At 41.6% G+C, this 27,124-nt stretch overlaps 1 protein-coding gene across 1 annotated transcript in view; it reads right to left on the minus strand.

Annotated features, from left to right (window-relative positions):
- Positions 1-27,124, minus strand: part of LOC308297663 (poly(ADP-ribose) glycohydrolase-like) — a 116,700-nt gene that overhangs the window by 77,578 nt on the left and 11,998 nt on the right. The window contains exons 6-9 of the mRNA XM_080741195.1: positions 25,388-25,468; positions 22,934-23,008; positions 9,262-9,354; positions 5,926-6,080 (exon numbers count right to left, since the gene is read on the minus strand). Of these exons, the coding sequence (XP_080597321.1) occupies positions 5,926-6,080; positions 9,262-9,354; positions 22,934-23,008; positions 25,388-25,468 (404 nt within the window). The remainder of the gene's footprint in view (positions 1-5,925; positions 6,081-9,261; positions 9,355-22,933; positions 23,009-25,387; positions 25,469-27,124) is intronic.

A 27,124-nucleotide genomic window follows, 5' to 3' on the forward strand; every position in this document is an offset into this window, starting at 1 on the left:
CACAACGCCTCGCACCGCGAGGCGTTGTGTGCTTGTAGATCGGCTGTTTTCACTAGTTTAAATCATTTCTAAAATGATAAATACAAAACAAACGGTTTTGGACGTACAAGGTTTCCACCCGACAACGACGAAATATAACTCATGTAATTGGCCCACTGGCTTGTCACTTGTCATGATCTGAAATGGCAAATCTTTGAGTAGCAGCAGCGCTATAGAGGGCCATAGCGCGCAATGAGGGCCTCTGCAACTCTTTTTCCCGGGCTGAATCAGGGGCCCAGCATGTCCCTGGAGGGTAGTCATTGTTAGTACGGTGTACAAAGTAATGGGCCACCTTCAGTGACATATGAATAATATTTACTTTTTTTTATGCAGATCCTTCTCGAAAAATTAGAATATTGTGTAAAAAAAAAAAGCATTGCAGATGCCATAGCACCCCAAATCATAACTGACTTCAAAAACTTCCCATTGGACTTCAAGCAACTCTGACTTCAGAAGGTTGACATTTCTATTATAAATCCTGGTTTTGAGTGGTCTCGTGTAATATTGTAATATTTTGAAATAAGGACTTTTGAGTTGGATGCCATAAAAAAAATCTAAGTTTTAACAAAAAAAGGTTTGGAATAATTCACTGAATGTCCAATGTATCTAGAATAATATGAAAGTTTCAAGAAATATATTAAAAGTTTCAAGAAAATGTACTTTTACACAATATTCAACATTTTCGAGAAGATTCTGTATATATATTTATACAGTATATATATATATATATATATATATCGTCGTTGTCAGGTGGAAACCTTGTATATTCAAGACCGTTCGTTTTGTATTCATCATTTTAAAAATGAACTTAACTAGTGAAAACAGCAGATCTACAAGCACACAACGCCTCGCACCGCGAGGCGTTGTGTGCTTGTAGATCGGCTGTTTTCACTACTTTTGTGCGACAGCCTTGTATGATGAAGCAGGCTTTACTTGGTGAAAAAACATACACATTTGAAACTTGGAGAGACAAGGTTTCTGCCCGACAGTGACGATATATTTCTTTTGGCTTTTTCCTGCCTTTATCGATAGGGAACGGTAGACTGATACTGTAGGAAACGGGGAGAGAGAGAGGGATGGGGAGTGACACGCAGCACAGGTCGTCGGGTTCGGGAGACAATCAGCAAGCCTATAGGTGCCCCTGAACCGCTATAGACTCGCCGCCCAGGCCAGCGACATCTGAAGTTTTAACCCATTTAGAACGGGTACACATTTTGTGTATCATTATTTTATGCTTTAACTATTGAAAAATAGCAGATATACAAGCGCGGCACCGAGTGCCGCGCTGCGAGCTCGTAGATCTGCTATTTTTGAAAAGTCGTGGACATTAGAATTTTGACCCGATTCTATAAGTGTCTTTTGAATCCTTCTAATTCTAGGCCTAAATGGGTTAAGACGGCCAGTAAGGAGATGGATAGCGTTGCACTGTGAACCACCCAGGCCACCATAAACACACATTTGTTTCAATTAAGCTGCACAGGGCTTTCCCCCACCAGCACACACACACACACACACACACACACACACACACACACACACACACACACACACACACACACACACACACACACACACACACACACACACACACACACACACACACACACACACACACACACACACACACAGTTGGGTCTGAGTAGGCGCAAACAGAAAGCCCCAATAACACCCTCCTACGCTGACGCAGCCTGTGCCACAACACTTGGAACGAGCAGCAGGCACGTGCACACACATAGACATCAAAGGGGGCTTGAGCCCCTGCCCTTTTATCCATCTGTAAAAAGTGCCCTTTCCAGACCATAAATGCAGTTTTTACTATGGTTAGAGAAATGAAAATGCCCTCTTTCCCTGCCATACCTGAAGGCAGCATTCAAGAGAATTGCCTTCATGTCCAAACTCTCCTGAACTTCAATGCAGCATCAAATGTTGAAAGAATTGCCCTCTCTGTGTAGAAATCCATGCAGTAGGCAACATCTCCAGTATTGACTTGAGTATGCTTAGTTCAGTGTGGTATCAAGCACTGAAAATAGCAGACCTCCTGTCACCTCCAAGCGCCGAGCTTGGAGGTCTGCTATTTTCAATATTTTCACCAAAAGGCCCTTTTAGAAATGTCAGCAGGTCGGGACACATTTTTTAATTTCATGAAATGAAATAAAACTAATAATAATGAAAGAAATTCCCTGAATTAGAAAACTGATGTTTAAGAAGGAGTGAAAATAGCAGATCTGCTCTTTTCACTAGTTTGGGTCACCCAGAGAAAAAATCTGATTTCTCTTTTGGGTCTTGAGCTAAAGCGTTTGGGAACCACTGGTCTACATGGAATCTACGGTAAATGCAGCGACTCAGAAAAGGGAAGACACAGAAAAGATATGAGAAGCTACTCTTAATTAGCACAACTTCTACGGAAGCAGCATTTAATCAAACTAATCCCTTTTGTTAAAATAGGCGATCTACAAGCTCACAACGCGATGCACACATTGAGCTTGTAGATCACTTTCTGTGCGACAAAGTATAAAATAATAATGCTTAAGTAGTAAATCCAAATATATAACGATTCATTTTCTATTATTTGATAAATTGAAAAGGTAATTGACAGAAAAATCGCTAAGAATATATTGCAGCCCAATGAGAAAGCTCCAATTATATCACAACTCATTCCAACACAAATATTTATGAGCTGCAACAGACTGCATGCATGTCATTGCCTTGTCCATCTGAATTTCTCCCCGGGGACCAATAAAAGTGTATCTTGTCTTATATGCAAGAGAGAATCAATTGAAAAATGGTGGCATTTGTTTATGTTAAGTGACGCAAACATTGGCGTTTATACAACCCTTTACTGAATGACTGCTAGAGACTGGAGTGGAAATAATTAAATTAAAATAAAGTATCTGTTTGGTATTTTCAAGGCACTAGTGCCCCCTGCTGGAAATATGTTTACCCTCTTCTGGATTCTGGGATCACTGGCATTCTGTATTTAGCCACATGAAACCAGACTATTTTTTATGACTTAATGTTCATTACGTTTTTCATTTTTTTACACAATGAATTAGGAGATTAAAAAAAACAAAAAACAGTAGTAGTAAAAACAGACCTGACTTGCAACTGTAATAGGTGAGTTATTTTTATTTGTTTTAATCAACACAAAAAACAGCAGAACTCCAAAGGTGCAGGTCAGCTATTTTTGGTGAATGTTCCCTAGAATATGGATGCTGAATATGAACGCTTACACTAAACATAATGTGCAGTCCTGAGGGAAGTTTGACTTGTCAACACATACCAAATTAAGCGTTTGGCATGAGGTCACTTTTACACATTATTAAATGGAAATGGAAAAAGTGAATTGAAATGCCCTTTTAAGCCTCTATCAGAGTCGGTACCGCGGTGGTAAGCTATCCACCGCGGTGTAGTCTTTTTGAGTCATAAAACTACAACGTTAACGCTCAAAAAGACTACACCGACTCTGATAGAGGCTTAAGGGTACAATGTTCATGGCCACCTGACACTTGTCAACATGGAATATACAGAAACTAGAGGGGAATATCAACAACTTACACCCTATATACTCACATCTTGCATTGTGACACGTTGTGAATGTAGATCTGTTATTTTCACATTTTCTTAAGGGAATCCTTTACCCATAATGCCATGCCTAAAGCAGTGACGCCAGGCTCAGAGTGGTCAAGTCTAATATTTTAGATCAGGGGTCTTCAATGTTTTCAGGCCAAGGACCCCTTAGTTGAGAGAGAGATGAAGCAGGGACCCCCACAACCTTTTTCAGAGATTCCATAATTTCATTGTTTGACAGCACAATCATCAGTGTATTTTGGATTCATGTCAATTTGTGTTTTCAGATATTTAACCACTTGAACCGTCAATACTTAATAAACTTGACCTTTCACTATGTAATAGCTGTCTCTTTTTCCCCTCTACACCAAAGCTCTTTGCCAAACATAGCTGATCTACAAGCTCACAACGCCTTGCAACGCTAAAGTTGACTAAAGTTCTCAGAATAAGGACACTAGGGTTCAAGTGGTTAATATAAACAAAGAAGAAAAAGGTTTCTACTACACAAAGATTTGGAGGACCCCCTATAGTAACTCTGAGGACCCCCTAGGGGTCCCGGACCCCCCGTTGAAGACCCTTGCTTTAGATTCTGTCGCACAAAAGTGTTGCTTGACAAAACATAAAAAACGACTTTCTAGTCATGTGCAAGTTAACTTCAAATCAATTATTCTCGGCGAGTTAACACCGTCGCACAATGAAGCACAGATTGGACCAATGATGCTCCGATGTCACAAAACCAGAGAAGAGCTGTCATTATTCACCATGAAACGTATGCATCTCTGGCTGCAATGAAGCCAAGGATCAATAAGTGAATGCATTAAGGTTGAATCAGTCTCTAACCAAAATAATGGCTCTACCAACAGGGATTCACAAGGTATATCCTCTCGTTTCCTGGAATGAAAATCAGTGGTATCAATACTGCATTATAGAAATACTCTAAAGTGGTTAATCTATGTTTTATAATATAATTTATATCTGCAAAGTAACTAGTAACTAAAGTTTCCAAATAAATGCAATGTAGTAAAAGTACAATATTTGTGTCTGGATGTGGAGTAGAAGTAAAAGTATTGGAAATTGGAAAGACTCAAGTAAATTAGTACAAAAGTACAGTACTTAAGTAAAAAATCTGAATACTTTTTCTACCACTTGCTAGTGCAGTGATTCTCTAAAGCCCCTTTTCGACTGCAGCTTTAGCACCACACCACACCACACTACACCACACCACACCGCACCACATAAAAAATATCTACATTTTCCATTACACAAAAGTACCCCTATCGGTAAGAAGCAAATTGACCCTTTTAACTGTGATTATAATACAATATAAATTAGTATTACAACTATCCTAAATTATAATACACTATAATGGATTATAACTGTGATTATAATACACTATAAAGTATTAATGTATTACTATGATAATTATAATACACTATAATAGATTATAATAGTGGTTATAACACAATAGAATCTATTATCATGTATTACAACTATATCCTGGTGGTCTAAATGAAAAGTCAGTGAGTGATCAGTCATTATGAAGTGTTTGGCCCTGTTTGGCCTAGCTCAGACCTACTCTAGAGTGGATACTTTTTAGTACCACGTTTAGTACCAACTTCACACCACTCTACCCAGGTCCTTGTAGTGGAAAACCTGGCATAAGTGGGCGGTGTGGTGTGGAGTGGTGTGGTGCTGGGCCTGTGGAAAATGGGCTTAAGTGGGCTCCAGGGAGTGGGACCCCCCCAGGGGTCCTTGAGGCCTGAGGGGGTTCCAGGGGGTCCCCCAACACAATTAGTTAAAAAACCATCTCTTGTGCTGTCCTTGCTTATTGTAAGTCGCTCTGGATTAAGAGTGTCTCCTAAATGCCTAAATTGTAAATTGTTGTAATTGTAAATTGTAGCATTCAAATCAGTTTGGCCACTTTAACCCTAATAAACCAGGCTTTGGTTATTCAATAAGTTGAATAGTTTTGAACCTTTTACCATAATCCTTTCTTATGGGGGTCCCTGGCACGAAACATTTTCAGGTGGGGGTTTGTGGCCAAATAGATGTCAAGTTGGTGGTCTTTGACAAGAAAATGTTTTCAGAACCACTGCCCTGCTGTTGACGCTTATCCTATCCCATGTCCCCTATGTTTGATTTGATGCCGTGTGGGGACGATTACTTGCATACGTAATCAGGGTAAATGTTAATTGTGGGACGATTACATGTAGAAGTTAATTGTGGGACGATTACATGTAGAAGTTAATTGTGGGACGATTACATGTAGAAGTTAATTGTGGGAAGGTTACATGTAGAAGTTAATTGTGGGACCGTTACCTGTAGAAGTTGATCTCGGGGTAGTTGGCGTACTCTGACTTGCGGGAGTTGCGTCTGGGGAATGTGCAGAAGAAGGCGTTGGCCAGCAGACAGGCTATCTGCTCCTGAGACAGAGTCAGGGAATGGTTCTTTCTGGCCTTCAGCAGGGGGAGGGGCTGCATGGGGGGGGGGGGGGAGAGAGAGAGAGAGAGAGAGAGAGAGAGAGAGAGAGAGAGAGAGAGAGAGATGGAGGGGGAGACAAACAGAGGGGATGGTGAACAAGAGACCATATTCCCACAGTGGCCATTTTGCTATAGAGGGTATATGCACGTCCACTGGGACCCCGCCCTCCTAATCTAGACTGAGTGACAAAACATTGAGCAGCATGGAGCATTGGAGTTTGGAAGTGCTAGTTGCAAATCACTCAACGGCCCTGCATACCACCTGTTTCTAATTTGCACATAATGCAGGAGGCAGCAGGATGTTGTGTTGTAGAAAACGAGTGCTTCCAAACTCTGACACTTGGAAAAATAAAAACCTGCACAGAAAGTCTTGACAGAAAGTAGCTCATAACATGCCTATGGTGGATTTTTATGAAACAAAAACTTTTCAGATAGAAAGAGGATAATTCAAGCATTCAGTACAGCCGCAATGTTGGTGAGTTAACTTTGTTTAATATAATCAGATAGGACTTTTCTTTTTGGATGTATGGGCTGTCAATGGCGGAAATAAGTGTTTTGCCACTCAGTAGGCGTGTTCCCACATAACTTCCAGTAACAGTGATGTCACGCGTATACCCTCTATTAAGTTAATGAAATGCCACCCCGTTGTCTCCTCAAGCTCGCGACGTGTGGTGAGCTTGTAGATCGGGCTATTTTCAGCGTGCAACCAAGTGTAAAATCAGGCATTATGATGCCATCAAGGCCTGCCAAAATGCATTGTTGTCGACGAAATCAACTGTAAATTTAGTCGACTAAAAATCTTAAATTTAGTCGACTAAAACCAGATTCAAAATACAACATTTCAAATGGCAAAAATGAAATGACTAAAACTAAATAAAATCGCATTCAAAAGACTGCGACCAAATCAAAATGGCCTGTCAAAATCAACACTGCAGACAGACAGGACGTGGGAATAGAGGGTGGGCGGGGCCGGGGTGGACATGGAAGATAATTGGCTTAGCGATGTGAAGTGCAGACGACGCACGCAGCAGAGTTCTATTACATAAATGGGTGCCAGTAATTAAGGCCGTGGTGCTTCTAGCTCGTTCCAGGCGGGGCCCAGTATAAACCCATCCATCTCCACTGATTAGAGCTAAAGACCCTCCCAAGGCCGCGTCCTAATGGACGATCGATAAAAGCGCTAATAACGGGCACACATAAACATTCGTCTGGCCACTGAATACCAATGAGCAAGAGAGGTGGTCGTCACGATGCATCGCCGTCGTACGGCCACAATTAATGAATGTTATTGCTAGGAAAAGGACGGTCTTAGTCAACCACTTAAAACATTACACTTCGTTGACCGGAGTTCCTCCTGGGGTCTAAACTTGGTCCCCCTCCTTTTTCTCTATGACAAATTTGCACAGAAAATAGCCAAGCGCGGCACTGCAAGCTTGTAGATCTGCTATTTTTGAAAAATCGTGAACATTTAAATTTTGACCCGATTCTATGTGTCTTTATGTGTCTTTCTATGTCAGTGGTTCTCAAACTTTGTCATGTCAAAGACCCTCAAAATTACATGTATTTGACCGCAGACCCCCCCCCCCCCCCCCCCCATCTCAAAATATGTTGTTCCAGGGACCCCCAGAAGTAAGTTTTGAGTTGCAAAAGTTTGCTTTGAAAAATTATATTCAAAGATTTTTCACGATTTAAAAGAAATTGCAGATCTACAAGCTCGCAGCGCGGTGAAGCGAGTTGGGTCGCGGGGGAAACGGTTCTAGCACAGAACTCCAGACGTACTTTTCCTGGGCAACATTAGCCATCCTGGGGGATCCCGAGGCGTTCCCAGGCCAGTGTGGAGATAATAACCCCCCCCCCCCATTTGGTCCTCGGTCTGCCAGGGGGTCTCCTCCCAGTGGGACATGCGTAAACATGTTAAACATACTACATACTAAAGCATAGTTTTCAGAGAATGGCAACAAATAACAAAAAAAGTCAACAAATATCACACGTTTAAGCCATACAAGCTCACCACCAAGGTTATTATAGTAAACGAAAACGAACTAAATAACTAAAACTAGAATGGAAAAACATTTTAGTTAACTGAAATAAAAATAGAAACTAAGCTTTTTAAAAAAACAAAAAATAACTGAAACGGTATTGTGTGTTTACAAAACTAACTAAAATAAACTAAAATTATGGAGAAAATCTCCTTCGTTTTCGTCTTTTGTCTTTTGTGGAAAAAAAAAAAGAAAACACCAGTTGGTGAGGTCAAAGAGAGAAGTTGTATGTCTCAACATTCCTGCCACTCTCAACAATATGATGTTTTGTTGATTTTCTTTATTAGACAATACTTTTTCCGGAGCGTTATGACACGTTGTGAGCTTGTAGATCTGCTATTTTTGGGACTTAGTGTACTGTAGGCTGAAAAAAGAAAACGCACAAGGTACAGTTTAACTCAGGTCCCTTTCACTAAGTAAAGAGAGTCAAAGTGGTTAAACTGAAGTTCTAAATATTATCTGAGGCCTGAGGGACACCGGGACTTGCGAGAAGGCATCCTCTTTGAGAAGCCCTGGTCTATCCCCTTTACGATGCCCTAGACCGCTGGACGATGGATGGCTCCGGTGAAACGCCACCCCTCTCAGTACTTACTGTCACCGCCTTAGCCATGCCATGCAAGTGCTGAGATGGCAAGAAGACAACACCCTTTATTACCCTGATTTATCCATTTAGGCCTAGGATTATTGAATGCTTTAGCAGATCTGCTATTTTTTTTAAATCATGACAAATTTGTGCAAATCTTTTGTAACTCAAATTTTGCTTCTGGGGGGTCCCTCCCTGATACAATATTTTGAGAGGGGGGGTCCATGGCCAAATACATATCATTTTGGGGGTCCTTCACATGAAAAAGTTTGAGCACTGCCGACATAGAAACATATCTTTTTCAAAAAACCTTAGAAGGATTCAGAAGACACTTATAGAATCGTATCAGGTCAAAATTAAAATGTTTTTTCACGATTTTTCAAAAACAGCAGATCTACAAGCTTGTATATCTGCTATTTCTAATAGCTAAAGCATAAAATGATACGCAATAATGCGTGCCCGGTCTAACTGGGTTAACACGGATACAAAACAAACAACATGGCCCCCCCTCTTTGCAAGCGGACATGTCGAAGACGCCACGGCGAACACCTACCATTGTGCAGAGGCGAGGAGCACTGAGCGCCAGCTTCACCATGGCCGGGAGGACCACCTCAAACAGGTGCTGTGCCTCACAATGTTCCAGACACTGGAGAGAGAGAAGAGGAGGGGGGGAAGGCAGACATGAGGTTTAAAACAGGGACACCCTCTCTGACTGGGCCCAGAATCATATCATCACGGATGGAAGAAGAGACCGGTGACATGATAGTGGCTGGTGCAGATGGTGTCTGGGAGAAAGACAACACCACCACCTTCTCGAAAAATTAGAATATTGTGTAAAAAGTACATTTTCTTGAAACTTTCATATATTTCTTGAAACTTTCATATATTCCAGATACATTCAGTGAATTATTCCAAACCTTTTTTTTTATTAAAACTTTGAATTTTTATGGCATACAGCTCATGAATATCAAAAGTCCATATTTCAAAATATTACAATATTACATGAGACTTTATAATAGAAATGTCAACCTTCTGAAGTCAGAGTTGCTTGAAGTCCAGTGGGAAGTTTCCAAAGTAAGTTATGGTTTGGGGTGCTATGGCATCTGCAATGTTCCGAGAAGGATCTGTAAGCTTGATTTTACACCCATGTCAAGCACGTTACAATCAATCTCATACCATTTTGTCTTTCTTTTTTAGAGAGAGAGCACAAGAAGCAGATGTTTCAAACCTGAACCATATATTGCAGGCCATTTTGTACATCGATCTTTCCAAAGATACTATTCTTTGTATTGTTTTGTTCTGAACTTTAATCATGTCTTCCTCATCAAAGAATCGCCAGCACGGCTTTCAAATAAAACAGGAATAGCCTGCTGCTTGTTGGAAAAAGTATATGGTTTAATAACGCTGGTTGGACAGCAAGACGGTGGGAATAACCTGTTACTGTGATGGGTGTAATATCCCAACAACCGAGCCTCAATTCTCTTATATTGTCGGGTGGAAACCTTGTATGTCCAAAACCACTCCTTTTTTATTATCATTTTTTTAAACAATTGAAAAGGGTGAAAATCGCAGATCTACAGGCTAACAATATGACCATTGTGAGCTTGTAGATCTGCTATTTTCACTACTTTTGTGTGACACTCTTGTATGATGAAGTAGAGCATTAATTTGAGAGGGGGGGGGGTGATTTATAAAAGAAATATGGAGATACCAGGTTTCCGCCTGACAGCAACTGAAGAGTGTGGTATATGAAGGCTGTAAAAGGTCAGAGAAGCCATATTGTTGTTCATACAGAAGAGAATTCCCAGAGGGCAGATATTATGAATCCCAGCTCTATGCACTTCAATCCAGCAGTGAGCAGTGCTGTCCTGATCATGACATTTTAGTTGGCGGTTAATTGTCACAAAATAATTGACGATTAACGATTTAAAGGGATATTTCACTTTGATAAAAACTTTCGGTAATTTTATCATCTAATCTTTTGAGAACACCCTGAACAGTTTTTAATTTGCTTCATTCAATATTTTGATATTTGATGTAAATGTTATCAGGCCCTCCTCCTCCAGGGCCCCTCCCCATACACACCCATTGTAACTTCAAACTCCATTTTAACCATGATAGATTCATTAACTCATTTAATGCCACCCTTTCACCACTAGAGGGGGCCAAGTGTGCCACAGACAATCCCATAGAGATATGCTGGTATATGCAGAAGCCCTGCAGCCATGACTTGCCTAAACACTTTCCTTTGTGCATGTACAGGAAGAGGATGAAGTTAGCTTGAAGTTAGCTATTGGCTACCAAGCATTTTAAAAGCCTTATTTTCGTCAACTTAGCCATGATTAAACCTTGCACACCTCATGCATGGGAAAAAAACAGAGAAGAATGAGCTCTAAAAAATCCAATGCAATCCTGGATTGCATTGTTGTGGGTTTGTGCAGTTTGTTCACAGCTTTCAAACAAAGAAATCCGATTGGAAATCCGTTCAGGCATTCTTGAGATAATAGCCATTATGTTTTACACTGTTGTGAGCTTGGAGGTCTGCTACCTGAGTTGTATGGGGGTTGTATGGGGGTTAAACATGCAAAATCGCGATTGAAATCATGTTCACTAGTTTTGATGGGGTCCAAAAAAAAAATTTCAAAAAAATTTTTTTTTTTTTTTTTTTTTTTTTTGAATCACGTGTATACACGTGATTGGCACTGTGGGATGCGCTAATATATCACGTGTATACACGTGATTGGCACAGAATGAGTTAATAATAAAATTCATTAATAAAATAAAATGAGCAAATGTTTTTTTTTTAAGTGAAATATCCCTTTAATTGTTTGTCATGTATGTTTGCCAGTTTCTTTTATTATTGTGGGCTCACCTGAAAGGCGAGAACACTATGTTATCTTCATTATTTATTTAGCAAGTTCCGTCGCAGACAATACAAAGGCCAATGAGGTGCAATTGGCGGAAAAACATCTGGGAGTGGTGTTAGCTGGCGTATTGGTTGAGCTTCACATGACATTTAGTACGCTGCAGAAAATAGTCACGTTGGCAAACATTAGAAATGAAAGAAAGAAAGAAAAACAACAATTTATTTGATTAAGAGTTTTTATTTTATTTTTTATTTTTTTATAATTTCTTTACGAGCAAGCCCACATTGTTTCGTAGGAACTGTACTTCTAGTTATTATTATTATTTTATTAGACAAATAGATTTGTAGTGGACTATTCGACTAGTGGAGGTCAGACCTAGACTATATTATGTAATAACTGAGTCAGGCCAAGCAGTGAGAGGATGGAACAGCAGCAGAGGCGGGATCAGAGTCACCACACAGGAAGTTGTTAAGCCTCGATCAGAGTCGGGTCCGCGGTAGAAGGCTATCCACCGCGGTGTAGTCTTTTTGAGTCATGAAACTACAACGTTACGTCATTCCTCGCGGTGGAGAGCTTTCCACCGCGAGTCCCGACACATCTCTCTGTTTTTACTATCAGACAGACAGGCTCTTCACCCCGTTCACTGATTGGTCAATCTAGACTAGTCAGTCACGGTGAATAGGACTCCACCGTGGCGTACTATGATGGCCTGCACTTATTTTCTGACTTGAGGTGGAAAGCTTTCCACCTCAAATTTGCGGTGGATAGCTCTTCACCGCAGACTCTGATCGAGGCTTTCCAGAACAAACCCGCCATCAATCTCTGAGGCCAACAGGCGACATTATGAATTAATTACTTACACTTGAATTACAGTCAGCCCCCCATTTCAACTACAGTGAAAATTGCAGATCTACAATCCGTTAGAAAATTCGGGTGAAATGTTTCAATCGTTTTGCAAAATGTCAAAATTTCAATACAGCAATTAATTGATATAAAAAAATATATATATACTTTGCAATTTGTAGTTTTTAAAGGAGTAGTTCATCCCCAAAATGACCTTTTCTATTGATTACTCTCGCCATGGAGACTGGAGACAAAAAATTGATTTTAGTCAATTTACCCCCATTGATTCCGGATGGGGACCCAAATGCATTTGGTCCCAATCTCGAATCAATGGGTTAGGGGTACATTTATTGTAATAACATTATTGTCTTAGGAATGCAACAAAAATTCAAAAATATTATTGAACTCAAGTCTCCATAGCATGAGTAATCAATGTAAAAAAACTCATTTTGGGTGTGAACTACTCCTTTAATACTCAAGTGTATTGTTAAAGCAAGGACTCCACTACTTTAACTCAAGCCCACATTTGACTGAGCTACTCCTGCTTGTAGAGGAGTAAATATTAAAAGTATTGAGTGCTTAAACGTTCACTAGGGGAAGAAGTAGCAGCAGCAAGCAGCAGCGGCCAGGTCCAGTCACGACACAGAAAGTTGTTACAGAACAACGGAAGAAAAAAAAAGAAGAAAATCCCATCAATCCTCTGAAGCTCGACGCTGCAAGCAGGAGCATCCATACATACTGGCTGCCAGCCTACAAAGCTTAGCTCAGCAACCATCCAGAGATTCCCTCTAAAATAACCCAACAAGGCCCGAGACCATTTTACAAGATGCCTTCGTTAAGGGCTGTCACGATTATGACATTTTACATGACGATTAATTGTCACTCAAATAATTGCGATTAACAATTTAATTGTGATTTTGTCGTTGACATTCAATTACATTTCTGTTTGGCTTTTAGGCTTTGAAGTTGCACATGGCAGATATGACACATAACCTAAATATACAAAGACATTACTGACATATTTGATAACTTTATACGTATCGCGACACGTTGTGAGCTCGTAGATATGCCATTTCCACTATTTTTTTAAATGTTTGACAATATATGAAAGAATTTCAAGATGGAAACGTTTATGACGATTATGTCAAAATAATTGTGACAGGCCTACTTGCGTTTACCTCTCGCTCACTGTTGGTTTGAAGGCCTAAAAATTATAAATTGTAAATCAATCGTCCTCAACCTCTTTCGTGCCAAGCAGCCCCAAATTGATATATATTTGGCCGCGGAACCACAGTGACATCACAATGTTACTCTGATGTCAGGGGAACCACTCTACCAGAATGGGTTTGCCGCTCTGACATCACTGTGATCACACTAACAGAATCCCTTTTATGCCCATATATGGAGTTCCCTGATGTCATCAATATTAATGATGCCCTGTTAGAGAGATCCTTGTGATGCCAGGGGAACAAATCCCTTTTATGCCCATATATAGAGAAGAGATAGATCCCTGATGTCCACACCCTGATGTCCACATCACTGTGGCACGACCTCGCCCTTTAGGGCGATGTCGCTTGTCGCCCTGAGGCGTCTTACTAGTGAATAGCCAACTCTAAAACAATCTAAAACGACACGGACGCTTCCCCGGTTTCACGGGGATAAACACCCAGTTATTCCATCATAGGGCCCACCAGATTTACTACGCAATCACTTATATGAACGTATCGGCTTCCGAATGCCAGCGTCATCAATCACCTTGCCTTATTCCATCAAGGTTAGCCGGGCAAAGCATCGCCTTGATTAAATGGGCTTTCTGGAAGCAAATGCAAATGGCCAATCACGGTAGAGAGTGGGGCGAGGGAGGGAGAGAGGCAAGGGCTGGCTGGCTTTAGATTTTTTCGAACAGGAAGTCTTTGGCGGGTAATTTGGCCACGGGGCATTTATATGACTGCAGAGCAGGCCTGACTAAACGCTGTCAGAAGTAATGAGCTGGCAGGCATCATAAAGCGCTCCTCTGGGGGTAATGGATGGTGGTGGGTGATGGGGGCAGGAGGGGGGGGCGCTGAAATAAGACCCTCTTCACGTGGCTTAATGCAACCAGCTACAGGAGTGACACGCGGGGCTACACCCACCCATCCACACACGCATGTTATACTCACGACACCAACATATCAAACCAGAGTGAATGACAGTCAGTTTAGTCCAGGAGGACAGTCTGTATGGAATCAATTTCAACCTGACTTCTGTATTTTGCATGTCAATAAAGGGTTTTTTAAAACATTTCCAAAAACCTTCGAAAAGAACCAATAGATTGCCTACTTAGGAAAGTATAAAATAGGGCTTAAGTTGATAAAATAGTAGGCAATTATAGCTTAATTTCAAATTTTGTAAAAGTATTTTTTACCACAGTATATGGCAGTACTTATACTATGTGGACATCAGGGAACTCCATATATGGGCATAAAAGGGATTTGGTAACGATTGTCTTTTTTGTTGACTCTCATGCTCTGACATCACACTCTGACATCACTGTGATTTCATGGGAACCAAATCGGGGCTGTTAAGTATGACATCATTTTGTAGGCAGAGGAGAATTTCTGCCCCCAGTTTCCGTGATTTTTTTTACTATTTTTACTATTTACAAATTTTTCTTCTCTTTGTTGTTGAAAGGAAAGTGTTAGAATTATACTTTTGTCGTTATTTTTGTCTCGGATCTGTTGAAATAGCGAGGGACAGAAAATGCTCTGGGGGCAGAGTTCTCCTCTGCCTACAAAATGATGTCACGGCTTAAAAGCCCCATATATGGAGATCCCTGTGATGCCAGGGGAACAAAATCACTTTTATGCCCATATATGGAGATCACTGATGTCATCAATATTAAGCCCATATCTGTGAATGCCAATTTATATAATCACTGTGATGTCAGGGGAACCAAATCCCTTTTATTGCCATATATGGAGATCCCTGTGATGCCAGGGGAACCAAATCCCTTTGACCAGATGGCCAAGACATGGTGCGACCTTGCCCGGCGAGGTCGCTTGTTGCCCTGAGGCGTCTTACTGGTTATCTTTGTATGATATAAGGAGACTGTGTGTGTGTGTGTGTGTGTGTGTGTGTGTGTGTGTGTGTGTGTGTGTGTGTGTGTGTGTGTGTGTGTGTGTGTGTAGTGCGTGCAGCAGGCTACATTTAAGAGAGTGTTTCATACAGTATGTGAATATGAGCCAGCTGCATTGCGTGGTGCTCCGGCAGAGGCTCAGAGTTGTGACATTCATCAGAAGGCGACACAGTGACACTTTCATTTGGGAGTGGAGACACAGTAAGACAATTTACGGACAAGCCCTAATTTGGATCCCCCCCTCCTACACACACACACACACACCACCTGCAGTGTCAATCATCAGGGGACCGGGGCCATCGGGCTCTAAGCCACATCTTGACAATTACCCTCGCTCTGCACAAATGCTCCTCTCTGGATTTAATAAGGCCTGTTTGGCTGAGAACGCCACTTACAGACGACTACAACAACTTTGTATTGATAGAATATATCACCGCTGGCTGTCCGAGCAGAAACCTCTTATCTCCAAAATATGTTATCTTTTTTGTGTTTTTTCGTCGTAAATTAAAGCCCAACTTGATCATACTATATAGCATCACACAAAAACATCAAGACTTGCTGGTCGTTTTTTGAATCCTTGAATCCTGAAAAGTAACAGTTTTGGACATATGAGGTTTCCACCCGACAGAGACGATACATTACTGTCAGACCTGGGGAATCAGAGCCCGTCCAAGACATTGGTTTGGTCCATATCGTTGTTGTTGGGTGGAAACCTTGTATGTCCAAAACCGTTCGTTGTGTATTTATCATTTTAAAAATGAGTTGAACTAGCGAAAATAGCCGATCTACAAGCACACGACGCCTAGCGCCGCGAGGCGCTGTGTGCTTGTAGATCGGCTATTTTCACTAGTCTTGTGCGAGGTGAAGCAGGGCTTTACTTCACCAAAAAACGTACACATTTGAAACTTGGAGAGGTTTTTGCCGGACAGTGACGATATATTGGTCCATATATTGACCATTACTTTATTTCTTTGATGAAATGTGTACAGTATCGGGAAATTATGCCAAAATAGCAGATAAGCTACTTCTATTTGAAGACATGTACATTGCAGACCTACAAGCTCACAATGCCTTGAGCTTGTAGGTCTGCTATTTGGCATTTTCGGCTATCTGTCTACCTATATATACAGTATATATATGGCTTAAGTCAGTGGTTTTCAACCATTGGTCCGGGGACCACCAGTAGTCATTGAGGGGGCTCCAGGTGGTCCCCAGCTAAATGATGGAGAGTTGGTAACCAAATGAACCCTTATAGATCTTTAACTCTTGAGAGTGTAAGGCTAAATCTCATCAAATCCGAGAAGCCAAATCTCATCAAAAATGGTGGTCTGTTGCTCAAATGCAGAATAAATAATGGACCTTGACATGAAAAGGCTTGAAAAACCACTGGCTTACTATAGGTGGTTAAGTGCACAAATCTTATGACGACTCAAAGTCTCAACATTCATCCAACGTGGTCAAAATGTGTACCTTTTTTAACCAAGTAAGTATGCGCGCTGAACTTTTACTTGTAACAGATTATCTCCTACTCCTTAGAGGCCACTCATGTACCTCTGTGTGTCGGTAAACCGCCCATGTATAACCGTCTACAGTGACAACCTGCCACACCCTTTGCATGGACACAAAATCAATTTCTAAAACGAGACCTAATTTGGGTGACTTGCATTTAGTCACGGTGTGTGGTGGCGGGTCGGGTCCGTTACAGAATCTAGCCGGGGGAAAGTTCACGGACGGGTTAAAGCCATTCTGAGAATGAAATGATTCTTGTAATGGAGCTCTCCGAGAAGTACGTTATGCTGATTACGATCCCACTCGCAGATGGATCGTCGAGCCAGATCTTTGTCCGCCGTTCTTCTTCTGCTAATTGCACGGGCAATGTCGGGAGTTTGCTTCCGTGGCCGGTACATCCCCCTGCCTCCCTCCCTCCCTTTCTTTGAAATAATTCCTCCCCAGTAAGGCAGAGAGCTTGCTGGATCAATAGCTGCCTGAGCCATTTTTACAGCTCAATCCAATTTAATTAAGAGGGCCCATTAAATCTATAAGGATGCTAAGTAAGGCCATCAGGAAAGTGCAGGCTCCTTCCATGGGGGGGGAGAGCGGTAGTGCGTTTGCATCAGCGGGCTGCTAGTGCTACCGTTTGTCCACTCATGGCCTTGAGCGAGGATCCACTAATTCTCCCTCAACTGCTCAGCCGTTTAGCAAGGCCAGGCTGACACTGACGGGCTCATGTGAGGTCATGGTGTGAACGCCAAAGGCCAACAACAGGGAACCCGCGCGCGCATTACTTACTTGGTTAAAAAGGTAGACATTTTGACCACGTTGGGCGATTGTTGAGACTTCGAGTCTCAACAATTAAAAAAATAAAAAGCATGGTCCCTCACGTATAAGGACAATATCAGTCACCAGAACCAAGGACGGGTGTTTTCGATGAATCTATCATCGTTAAAATGGAGTTGGAAGTGCCAATGGATTTGTATAGGAAGGGGGCATGTCTGCTAAAATGAATATCAAATCTAAATACTGAATCGTGTCACAAAAGCTTGAGTAGATGATAAAACAACCCCAAACATGTTAAATATCTCTTTAAGCCCTATTTTATAGTATTCGTAAATAACGTATTTACCGGCTCACAACAAGCCGCATTGTGACGACGTGTTGTGACCTGGTAGATTGTCTATTTAAAAAAAAGATTAGTCATTTTATTATTAAATTGTATAGACTTAACCCTAACCCAACAATTTAACTCTTGAGAGCACAAACACTTAAAACTCTATAATGGTCCATTAGGTTACCAACTCTCCATCATTTAGCTGGGGACCACCTGTAACCCCCCCAGGGACCACTGGTGGTCCCCGGACCACTGGTTGAGAACCACAGGGCCGATGTTTGCAATGTTTCATTTTTAATTAACAGATTCAAACAATGAATATTCATGTCAGAGATAAGCCTAATCCAACTGAAATAATCCAACTGAAAAGCCAACTAATAAATGTGCTTATAGGCACAAGAACGGATGCATTCAAACATTTATGGCAAATTAAATAATAAAGATGTATTTATTTATTTATTTGCGCCAACCGCAATGCCTAAGTTATACTTAGTTAGTTCTACTCGGGTCATGCACCGAAAATATAACCCGACTTCACCAGACCATCTTGACTCGCTCAAGGAGAGTTAATATCAGTGTAAAGTCCCTGTCCGGACCAATCAGTGGCAGCTACGGCCGGGCTCTATTACCTCTATGGGCGGGCTCTGAGCAGCTCTGAGCGGCTCTGAGCCAATAGTCTAACTGCAGACCACAGAAACCCAGGAGGCGGATTCTGGGTGTAATGTCATGCAGACAGGCCAATATGAGTGGTTGGAGTTGGCACTCCCAGACTGTGATAGACAGACGGCCCCATCCAATCACCTGCTAAATAACTTGAAAAAATGGCCCGCCTCCCACATCGGTTTTACCTGAGCGAGTCCAGATGTACGTGCATCATGTATGCAATGCTGCCACCATCTGGCGGAGTCAGGTTACCGAAAATAGGCAATCTACAAAAGCTCACAATAATGTTAGCTTGTAGATCTGTGCTCTTTGGTTGCACAACACCTGAACTACTCCTTTAAATGTAGCAGAACATCAAGAAGGAGGGAGGCGAGATCAAGACGATTTATGGAAAAAGTACTCAAATATTGTACTATCAATAAAACTAGTAAAAAGTCCGGTAGTAAAAACGTACTTGAGAAAAGGTACAAGGGTCCGCATCAGTGTTCCGACGGGCTGGTATTCCTACAGACCTACACTAAAACTAACCCCAACTCTAACCCTAACCCTAAACTTAACCTCAGTAACCGTGACGAGTAACTAACCTGCCGACGATAGTGTCGGAACAGCGGCCCGTTGGGATATTGAGCGGACCCCAAAGTACAAAAGCATAGTTTGGCATCAAAATATGCTATAGGGACCATGTGCACTGAGCAAGCAACTTCATTGAAATGAATGAGGGATTTCCGGCCAGTTCTCTGAGTGAAGCTTGTGGCCAGATGTAGTAGACCACGCTTCACGTCCCGGACAAAGCCAGATGTTGGAGCTTAGCTCATTCCAGGAGCACCGCTCAAAAATATTATTGCTAAAATGGATATGATGTGGAACTTCGTGTGGCCACTCTTTGATTGGCTTTATTTCACAGCCAGTCCATATGACGCCACACGTAGGGCTGTCACGATTATGACATTTTTCATGACGATTAATTGTCACTCAAATAATTGTGATTAACGATTTAATTGTGTTTTTGTCGTTGACAATTACATTTCTGTTTGGCTTGTAAGCCTCGAAGTTGTACATGGCAGTTATGACACATAACCTAAATATACAAAGAAATGACTGACATATTTGACAACTTTACACTTTAAAAAGAACAATAATAGTGGAACTAGCAAGCCCACAAGCTCACAAGCTCACAACGTGTCACATCGCGACGCGTTGTGAGCTTGTAGATCTGCTATTTCCACAATTTTGTAAATGTTTGAACATATATAAACATTTTTCAATATGTAAACGATTTTGACGATTATCACAAAATATTTGGGATTATGTCAAATAATTGCGATTAGACGATTATGTAATAATTGTGACAGCCCTAGATGCCACACGCCATAAAAGACTCCATGTGGCCAGTCTATGACGCCACACGCCATAAAAAAGCCTTCATGACATTTCAGACGGGACGACCTTCATCAGATCTGATGACGGTCACAGCCCGACCCCAAACATTTCTGTGGTTATCAGAGTGCTGTGCCCCCCCCCTCCTTCTCTGTCCTGATTGAATTTCATGCCATTACACTGGATCTTCAAGAGACGGCCGAGTACAGCGTGGGCGAGAGAGAGAGATATAGAGACCGGGAGACCGAGAGAGAGAGAGAGAGAGAGAGAGATCACGATAGGGAGGGAAGGAGAGGGGGGAGGTAGGAGGAAGAGTAAGAAGAGATGGAGGATGAGGAAGTTGCAATGGTTTATATAAGACAGCGGGCGTTTCTGATCAAATTAATATCAGCTTTGTACTGTAAATACTGAATCAAGCAACTTAAAAACTGTCTTGTATGCTCTCAAAAGCCCAAGTAGACAAAAAATACCCCAAACATGTGACATATCCAATAATCCTATCTATATAGCGTGTTTGTTCAGTAACGGGGATGGCTCAGTCTCTCCAGCTCTCGGGTCGGGATACCTATTTCATCCAATTAGCAGAGAGAACTCATAAAGTATACAGGATAAACATGTGAAATCGGACACATAGAAATTAGCAAACAAAACTGGAAATGGAACACTAAACTTTAAGCAGATAATCAGGTACTCTTTCCGGATTGGATTCAATTGGGAACCTGCCAAAAAATATATATTTTATGAAGACACAAAGTTATTACTATCAGAATATAGAGCTTAAAAGCTCTATGTAACTTGCCTGCAAGTACTGCCATTTTTCTTTTTTTTTTAACAATATGTTTATTGTTTTTTAGTACTGCCATTTTTACCACTGAGCCTATAGAGCTTGCTTGCTCAGGGGATACATTGAATCTTGTACCAGATCCTGTGTCTAGGAGGTGAAATGTGACCTTTGACACAATCTAAGTTATATTGTATTAACATGCTTGTTGAGGCTTGTTAATGTTACATACATTAAGTCAATTATGTTTCTGAATTTCCGGTGTCCGTCCATACATACATACACTACCTTCAATAGCATTAGCAGCAGCCTGGTATACAGTGGTGGAACAAAGTACTCAACCCCCATACTTGAGTCAAAGTATAGCCTAGGTCAGGGGTCTTCAATGTTTTCAGACCAAGGACCCCTTAGTTGAGAGAGAGATGAAGCAGGGACTAGGGCTGTCTTCGACACAGGATTTATGAAGTCGATTCGAGTCGCGGGGGTTAATCCGACGCGTCGACGAATCGTTTTATAGTCTACTTTGTGTAAAAAAAAAAAAAAAAAAGTGTTGCTTTAAACCACGTCAACATAATAGAATAATACATTAAGAGATGAATTGAATACACAGTGTTTTCGGTGATATCGGTGCGCGAGCACAAATGTTATCTGCATAGCAGTGTACAACCATAGAGTTATAATACAGCGTTAAAACAAATAAAACATCTCCGCTGTTTCAACTCTGCCCCGTCTCTCTGCACTGTCTGCAGCGTGCAGTAGAGATGAGACATTCGCGAACGATTCCGCTCTCTTGAACGGCTCTTTTAAATGAACGATGGGATCCAGTCCACAGAGCACTGACAGAGTAATGAGTCAGTGTCGAGACGAGAACGGATTAATTTCAGAAACTGATCATAAACAGGTGGAGGCACAGCTCCCGCTTGAGCCAGCAGTGTGGACATGTCATGGACGCAAACACAGCGAAACACAATCATTCATCATGGATTACAACACTGGAACAATTCAGAAGCACTTTAATTAGAAAATGTAACTTGTAGCCTACACTTGTGTATGTTAATTTGACTTTAGAAGATTGTTTACTACTTCGTGGACGCGCGTTTGTGCTGTGGCAGGTTATTTAATATGGGATTTTGACAGCGTGCTTCCTCCTCTTAACGGAACACTGTCCCACCGGCTCTGAATGTTTTAACGAAGCGGCGGTTCTGAACCGTTCTGGCCGTTCCGTCTCACTTTCAACCCGACGCTGGTGCGAGACAATAAATAACTGTTCGCCAATTGCTACTTCTCATTGGAAGTACATGACCACACCAGTCCAGCAGTGCACCGCAGTACTGGCAGTAGTAGGCTATAACTGGTGATATAAAAAAATATATATTTTCGCTTCGACTCAAACAATTGGCGTCGATTCCCGGGGCTTAAAACGACGCGTCGATTCGTCGATTTTTAGAAGACACCCCTAGCAGGGACCCCCACAACCTTTTTCATAGATTCCATATAGTTTCATAAACTTGACAGTACAATCATCAGTGTATTTTGGATTCATGTACATTTTTGTTTTCAGATATTTAACCACTTGAATATTCAACACATAATAAACTTGACCCTTCATTCTGTACTTAGTCTGCTCTTTTTCCCCTCTACACCAAACCTCTTTGCCGAAAATAGCCGATCAACAAGCTTGTAGATCTGCTATTTTTGGCTACAGTTCTCAGAATATGGATGTTAGGGTTCAAGTGGTCAAAATAAAAAAGGAGAAAAAAGTTTCTATCACACAAAGATTTGGAGGACCCCCTGTAGTAACTCTGAGGACCCCCTAGGGTTCGCGGACCCCCTGTCCCCCGGTCAAAAACTACTCAACCACAAGTGAAAGTTGCTCGGTCAAATTTGGACTCGAGATAAAATTACTGGAGTACTTGCTTTTAAAAATAATTAATTATTCAAAAAGTATTCAAGCTGAGGTGTGCAGCTTACCTCTGTGCAAAGCAGATTCAGCGCAGTGAAGTCCCATTTCTTTGCGTGCGCTGTGTTGTATCTCAGTATGGCATCCTGCATGTGAAGAGTAACATTTCAATATTCATAGTGGAGTTATCTCTGTGTCATCATCGTCATTAGGGGTGCAACAGTTAATAGAACTAATCAGGTTAATGAATTATACAAAATAATCTGTCATTTAATAAAATACTCTATTAAAAATCAAGCCCTATCCTCTGCACGTGATTAGGCAAAGTTTTCAAGAAATATCAGATCTACAACCATACAACACTTTGTGTTGCGACAGGCTGTGAGTTTGTAGAACGGCAATTTGCACTATGTTTGTACAACACCGATGTGTCCCTCTAAAACAGAGCTTATGTGGTGAATGGATTCTTTGATATATAAAAATGTAAATGAAAAAACTGCAATACTTGATTATTTGATTAATCAGTAGTTTCAAGCCTAATCATTATCATCGTTCAGATTAATGACAGCCTAGTATAAAGGCAAACAGCATTAATCCATTATAGCTCAAACAGACCTGTGACAAACTCTGCCACCCTGTGGTTGTTTGTGGAATTGTTTTTTTGGTTTCCTTGAATCTGTCTTGACAGATCGCTAAAACATGCAGATACAGTAGCACTAAAAGTAGATGAACGCCCTATTACATCAATACCAACACATGCTTTGATGACCTAAGGATGGTTGTAGAAGCTTGTAGATCTGCTATTTTTGAAAAGTCGTGAAAATGTGTGCAAATCTTTGAATATATGTATTTTTTAAGCGAACATTTGTAACTCAAATTTTGCTTCTGGGGGATCCCTGCAACTAAAGACTTTGAGATGGGGGTCCGTGGCCAAATACACATCATTGTGTGGGTACTTGACATGAAAAGGTTTGAGCACCACTGACATAGAAAAATACGTTTTTCAAAAAACATTTTGGAAAACTTTTCAAGATCTTTCCAAAATAGCAGATCTACAAGCTCACAGCTTGGGGCCATGCTGTCAGCTTGTATATCTGCTATTTTTCAATAGTTAAAGTACAAAATAATGAAGAACATTCATGGGGGGCCCGCAGTGAATCCTTGTACCCAGGGCCCAGAATTTGGTGCCACACCCCTGCCCACCCCCGTACAACATCCCCCATAATAGTCCATGGGCCATACGAGTTGTCGGTATCAAAAAGGTGGCAAAGGTTACCATGCATTTTTGAAAAGCTCTATATCTGTAGATTATATGTTGGTATGATAACCCTTTCTTAGACACAGCTAAATTGGTGTTATCAGCCGCTAGAGTTGGTGTCCCATTAACTTTACATTACAGGAAAGAAAATCTAAAAATTAATCTGCTTTAAGTAGCATAAGAGGGGTCAAACTAGGGGGGTTTTCATGATGCTGAATCCATTGCAAGCATCTGTTTTGCACGAAAAACATTCCTGGGGCTAAAACAGCCCCCACAAAAGTGTGAAAAGTGATGACTCATCACTTTTCATCACTAAACCATAGTCTTGTGGGACAGTTTTTAGCCCAAGGAATATTTTTTGTGCAAAACAGATGCTTGCAATGGATTCAGCATCATGAAAACCCCCTAGTTTGACCCCTCATATGCTACTTAAAGCAGATTAATATTTTGCTTTTTTTCCCTGTAATGTAAAGTTAATGGGACAACAAATCTAGCGGCTGATAACACCAACTTAGCTGTGTCTAAGAAAGGGTTATCATACCAAAATATAATCTACAGATATAGAGCTTTTATAAAACTAGTCCTTACCCGTTCAAAGATATGAGCTCCGAAATGATGTGCAGTGTGTGGGTTATGGGGTGTGCACTGTGCACACAGTATATGAGGGATGGAAAGTAACTTTCTGGTGCTTGCATGATAATATGTAGGAGCATCAATGTAAGAAATACCCGTTTCGTTTAAAGGCTACAGAGATACTGTGTACCGATCTACATGACAACATCTGAAAGAGGGCCAGCCAACACCCCCCCCCCCCCCCCCGCCCACCCACACCCACACACACACACACACACGCACACGCACACGCACACGCACACACACACACACACACACACACACACACACACACACACAGAGCTGGTTAAACATGTTGCCCCATGCTAGATGCAGAATAGATATGCCTCATGCTAGATGCAGAATAGATAGTAGTTACACCATAAAAATGCTAATATACAGCATATGATTTGTGAAAGTGACAAACGGGCTTCACAGTTATGTCAGGTGTGTTCATATGCTAATGGTGATGCGATTTCAGATCAATTGCTCCAGCCACTGAGGAGAAACACTGTGACAGACAGACACTCAGACAGACAGACACTCACTCAGACAGACATTCGCAAAATTATAGTATAGATGCATGGTAACCTTTGCCACCTTTTTGATACCGACAACTCGTATGGCCCATGGACCATAAGCTCCATTGCCTCACCCTAACGTCCAGAGAACTTTTGAACTCTCCCTCCAAGGCCGTGTGGATCAGCTCCCATCGACTCTGGACACCACTTCCATCCTGAAAACATGACACAGAGATAATATTCCTGACTGTGTCACACATGTGGGGCATGCCTTGATGCATGGGTGCAAACAGTTAATCTATCTAATAGATTAAATTAATGATGAAAAAGAATGTATTTTTATCAAATAATTTGCGAAGACACCGTTGTATGAAAAGGTATAAAACGGGGCTTAAAGATGAATCTGACTATTTTTTTGTTTTTGATTTATACAAACAACGATAAAACCATTTTAATGTGCCTCTTGATCATTCGATTAATCGAAAAGGTTATTGAGAGAATAATCACCCCAGAAAACGATCGACAGTTATGTGATGGTCGACAGGACTGGGACATCTACATTTCCTAGCACACCTCCGGGAAGGCCTTCTTAGGCTTTGGGCAAAATTTCAAGAAAGAAGATCTCCTCTGTCACACTAGCTTTCACTGCACTACATTCATTCCTCTCGTGGGGATTTCAGCCACGTCATGTTCTTTTTCCCACGCTGTCAAAGCCTTTCAACTTTACAATTCCTGAAGCATGAGGCAAGATATCTAACTGCACAGCAGATGGGGAAAGATGGGGAAGCCTCGCCCCATAGGGGCAGGGCTTCTTTTGCTCTGTCTACAGGAGTTGGGAAAGCATAGACATAAAAAGCCCTAGCACTGGTGGCCACATTCTAATACCACCCGAATTGGAAAAGAGAGCTCGCTCCCAATTGGCCTTCCCTGAATAAACAATGTCGAAACGAAAATACCTAGAGCAGGGGTCGGCAACCTTTTTGAGTGTCAAGTTTTCGAATTCTTGATAGTCAGTGTGCCATATTATCAACATTAAGTTTAATTATGACACCACATCAAAATGTAATATTTCCAACCAATTACGACCGTCCATAGCCTATACTGTACATATATATATATATATATATTATATATATATATTGTATGTATATGTATATTTTTTTCTTTCACATCAAAACAATTATCCAATTATCCAACCTTTTTATGGATAATTGTCCATATAATTGCGACCGTAGGTCGCATTTACTACCAAAACCTCCCCGGGCTGTCTGTGCGTCAGTCAGTCCGTCAGTCCGTCAGTCACACTTTTGCCCTGCTCATATCTCCACAACCGTTGCCCCCATCCATGCCAAATTTTTCACACACACTCCTTGACTGCCAAACTACAACCTCCAAGGACCCCCGGAGCCCCAGGGACCCCCAGGTCCCTGGGGGACCCCCAGATGTAAAGAATGTCCAAATGTGCTCACACGTCACACGTCACACTTTTTCCCTGCTTATATCTCCGCACCCGTTGACCCGATCCATGCCAGATTTTACACACACACTCCTTGCCTGCCAAACTACAACCTCCAAGGACCCCCGGAGCCCCAGGGACCCCCCAGATGTAAAAAATTACCAAATGTGCAAAAATGACCAAATGACCACCCCAACGGGGCTGCTCACGGGGAATTCCCGGGGACCACCGACTCCTGGTGCTCCAGAACGGATGCAAAAGTGGTGGCGCCCCCAGTGGAGGACCCCCTGCCACTGCAGCGCACATAAAATGCCGTAACTCGGGCTAGGAGCGTCCGGGAGAGCCGGGGCCGGTACCTATTCGTCCGCCAAGGCAACGCGGAGACCCCACCCCTCATTTCTCACATGGCCCTATT

This window comes from Nannobrachium achirus, assembly GCF_963921795.1.
Source record: "Nannobrachium achirus genome assembly, chromosome: 13".
Lineage (NCBI taxonomy): Eukaryota > Metazoa > Chordata > Actinopteri > Myctophiformes > Myctophidae > Nannobrachium > Nannobrachium achirus.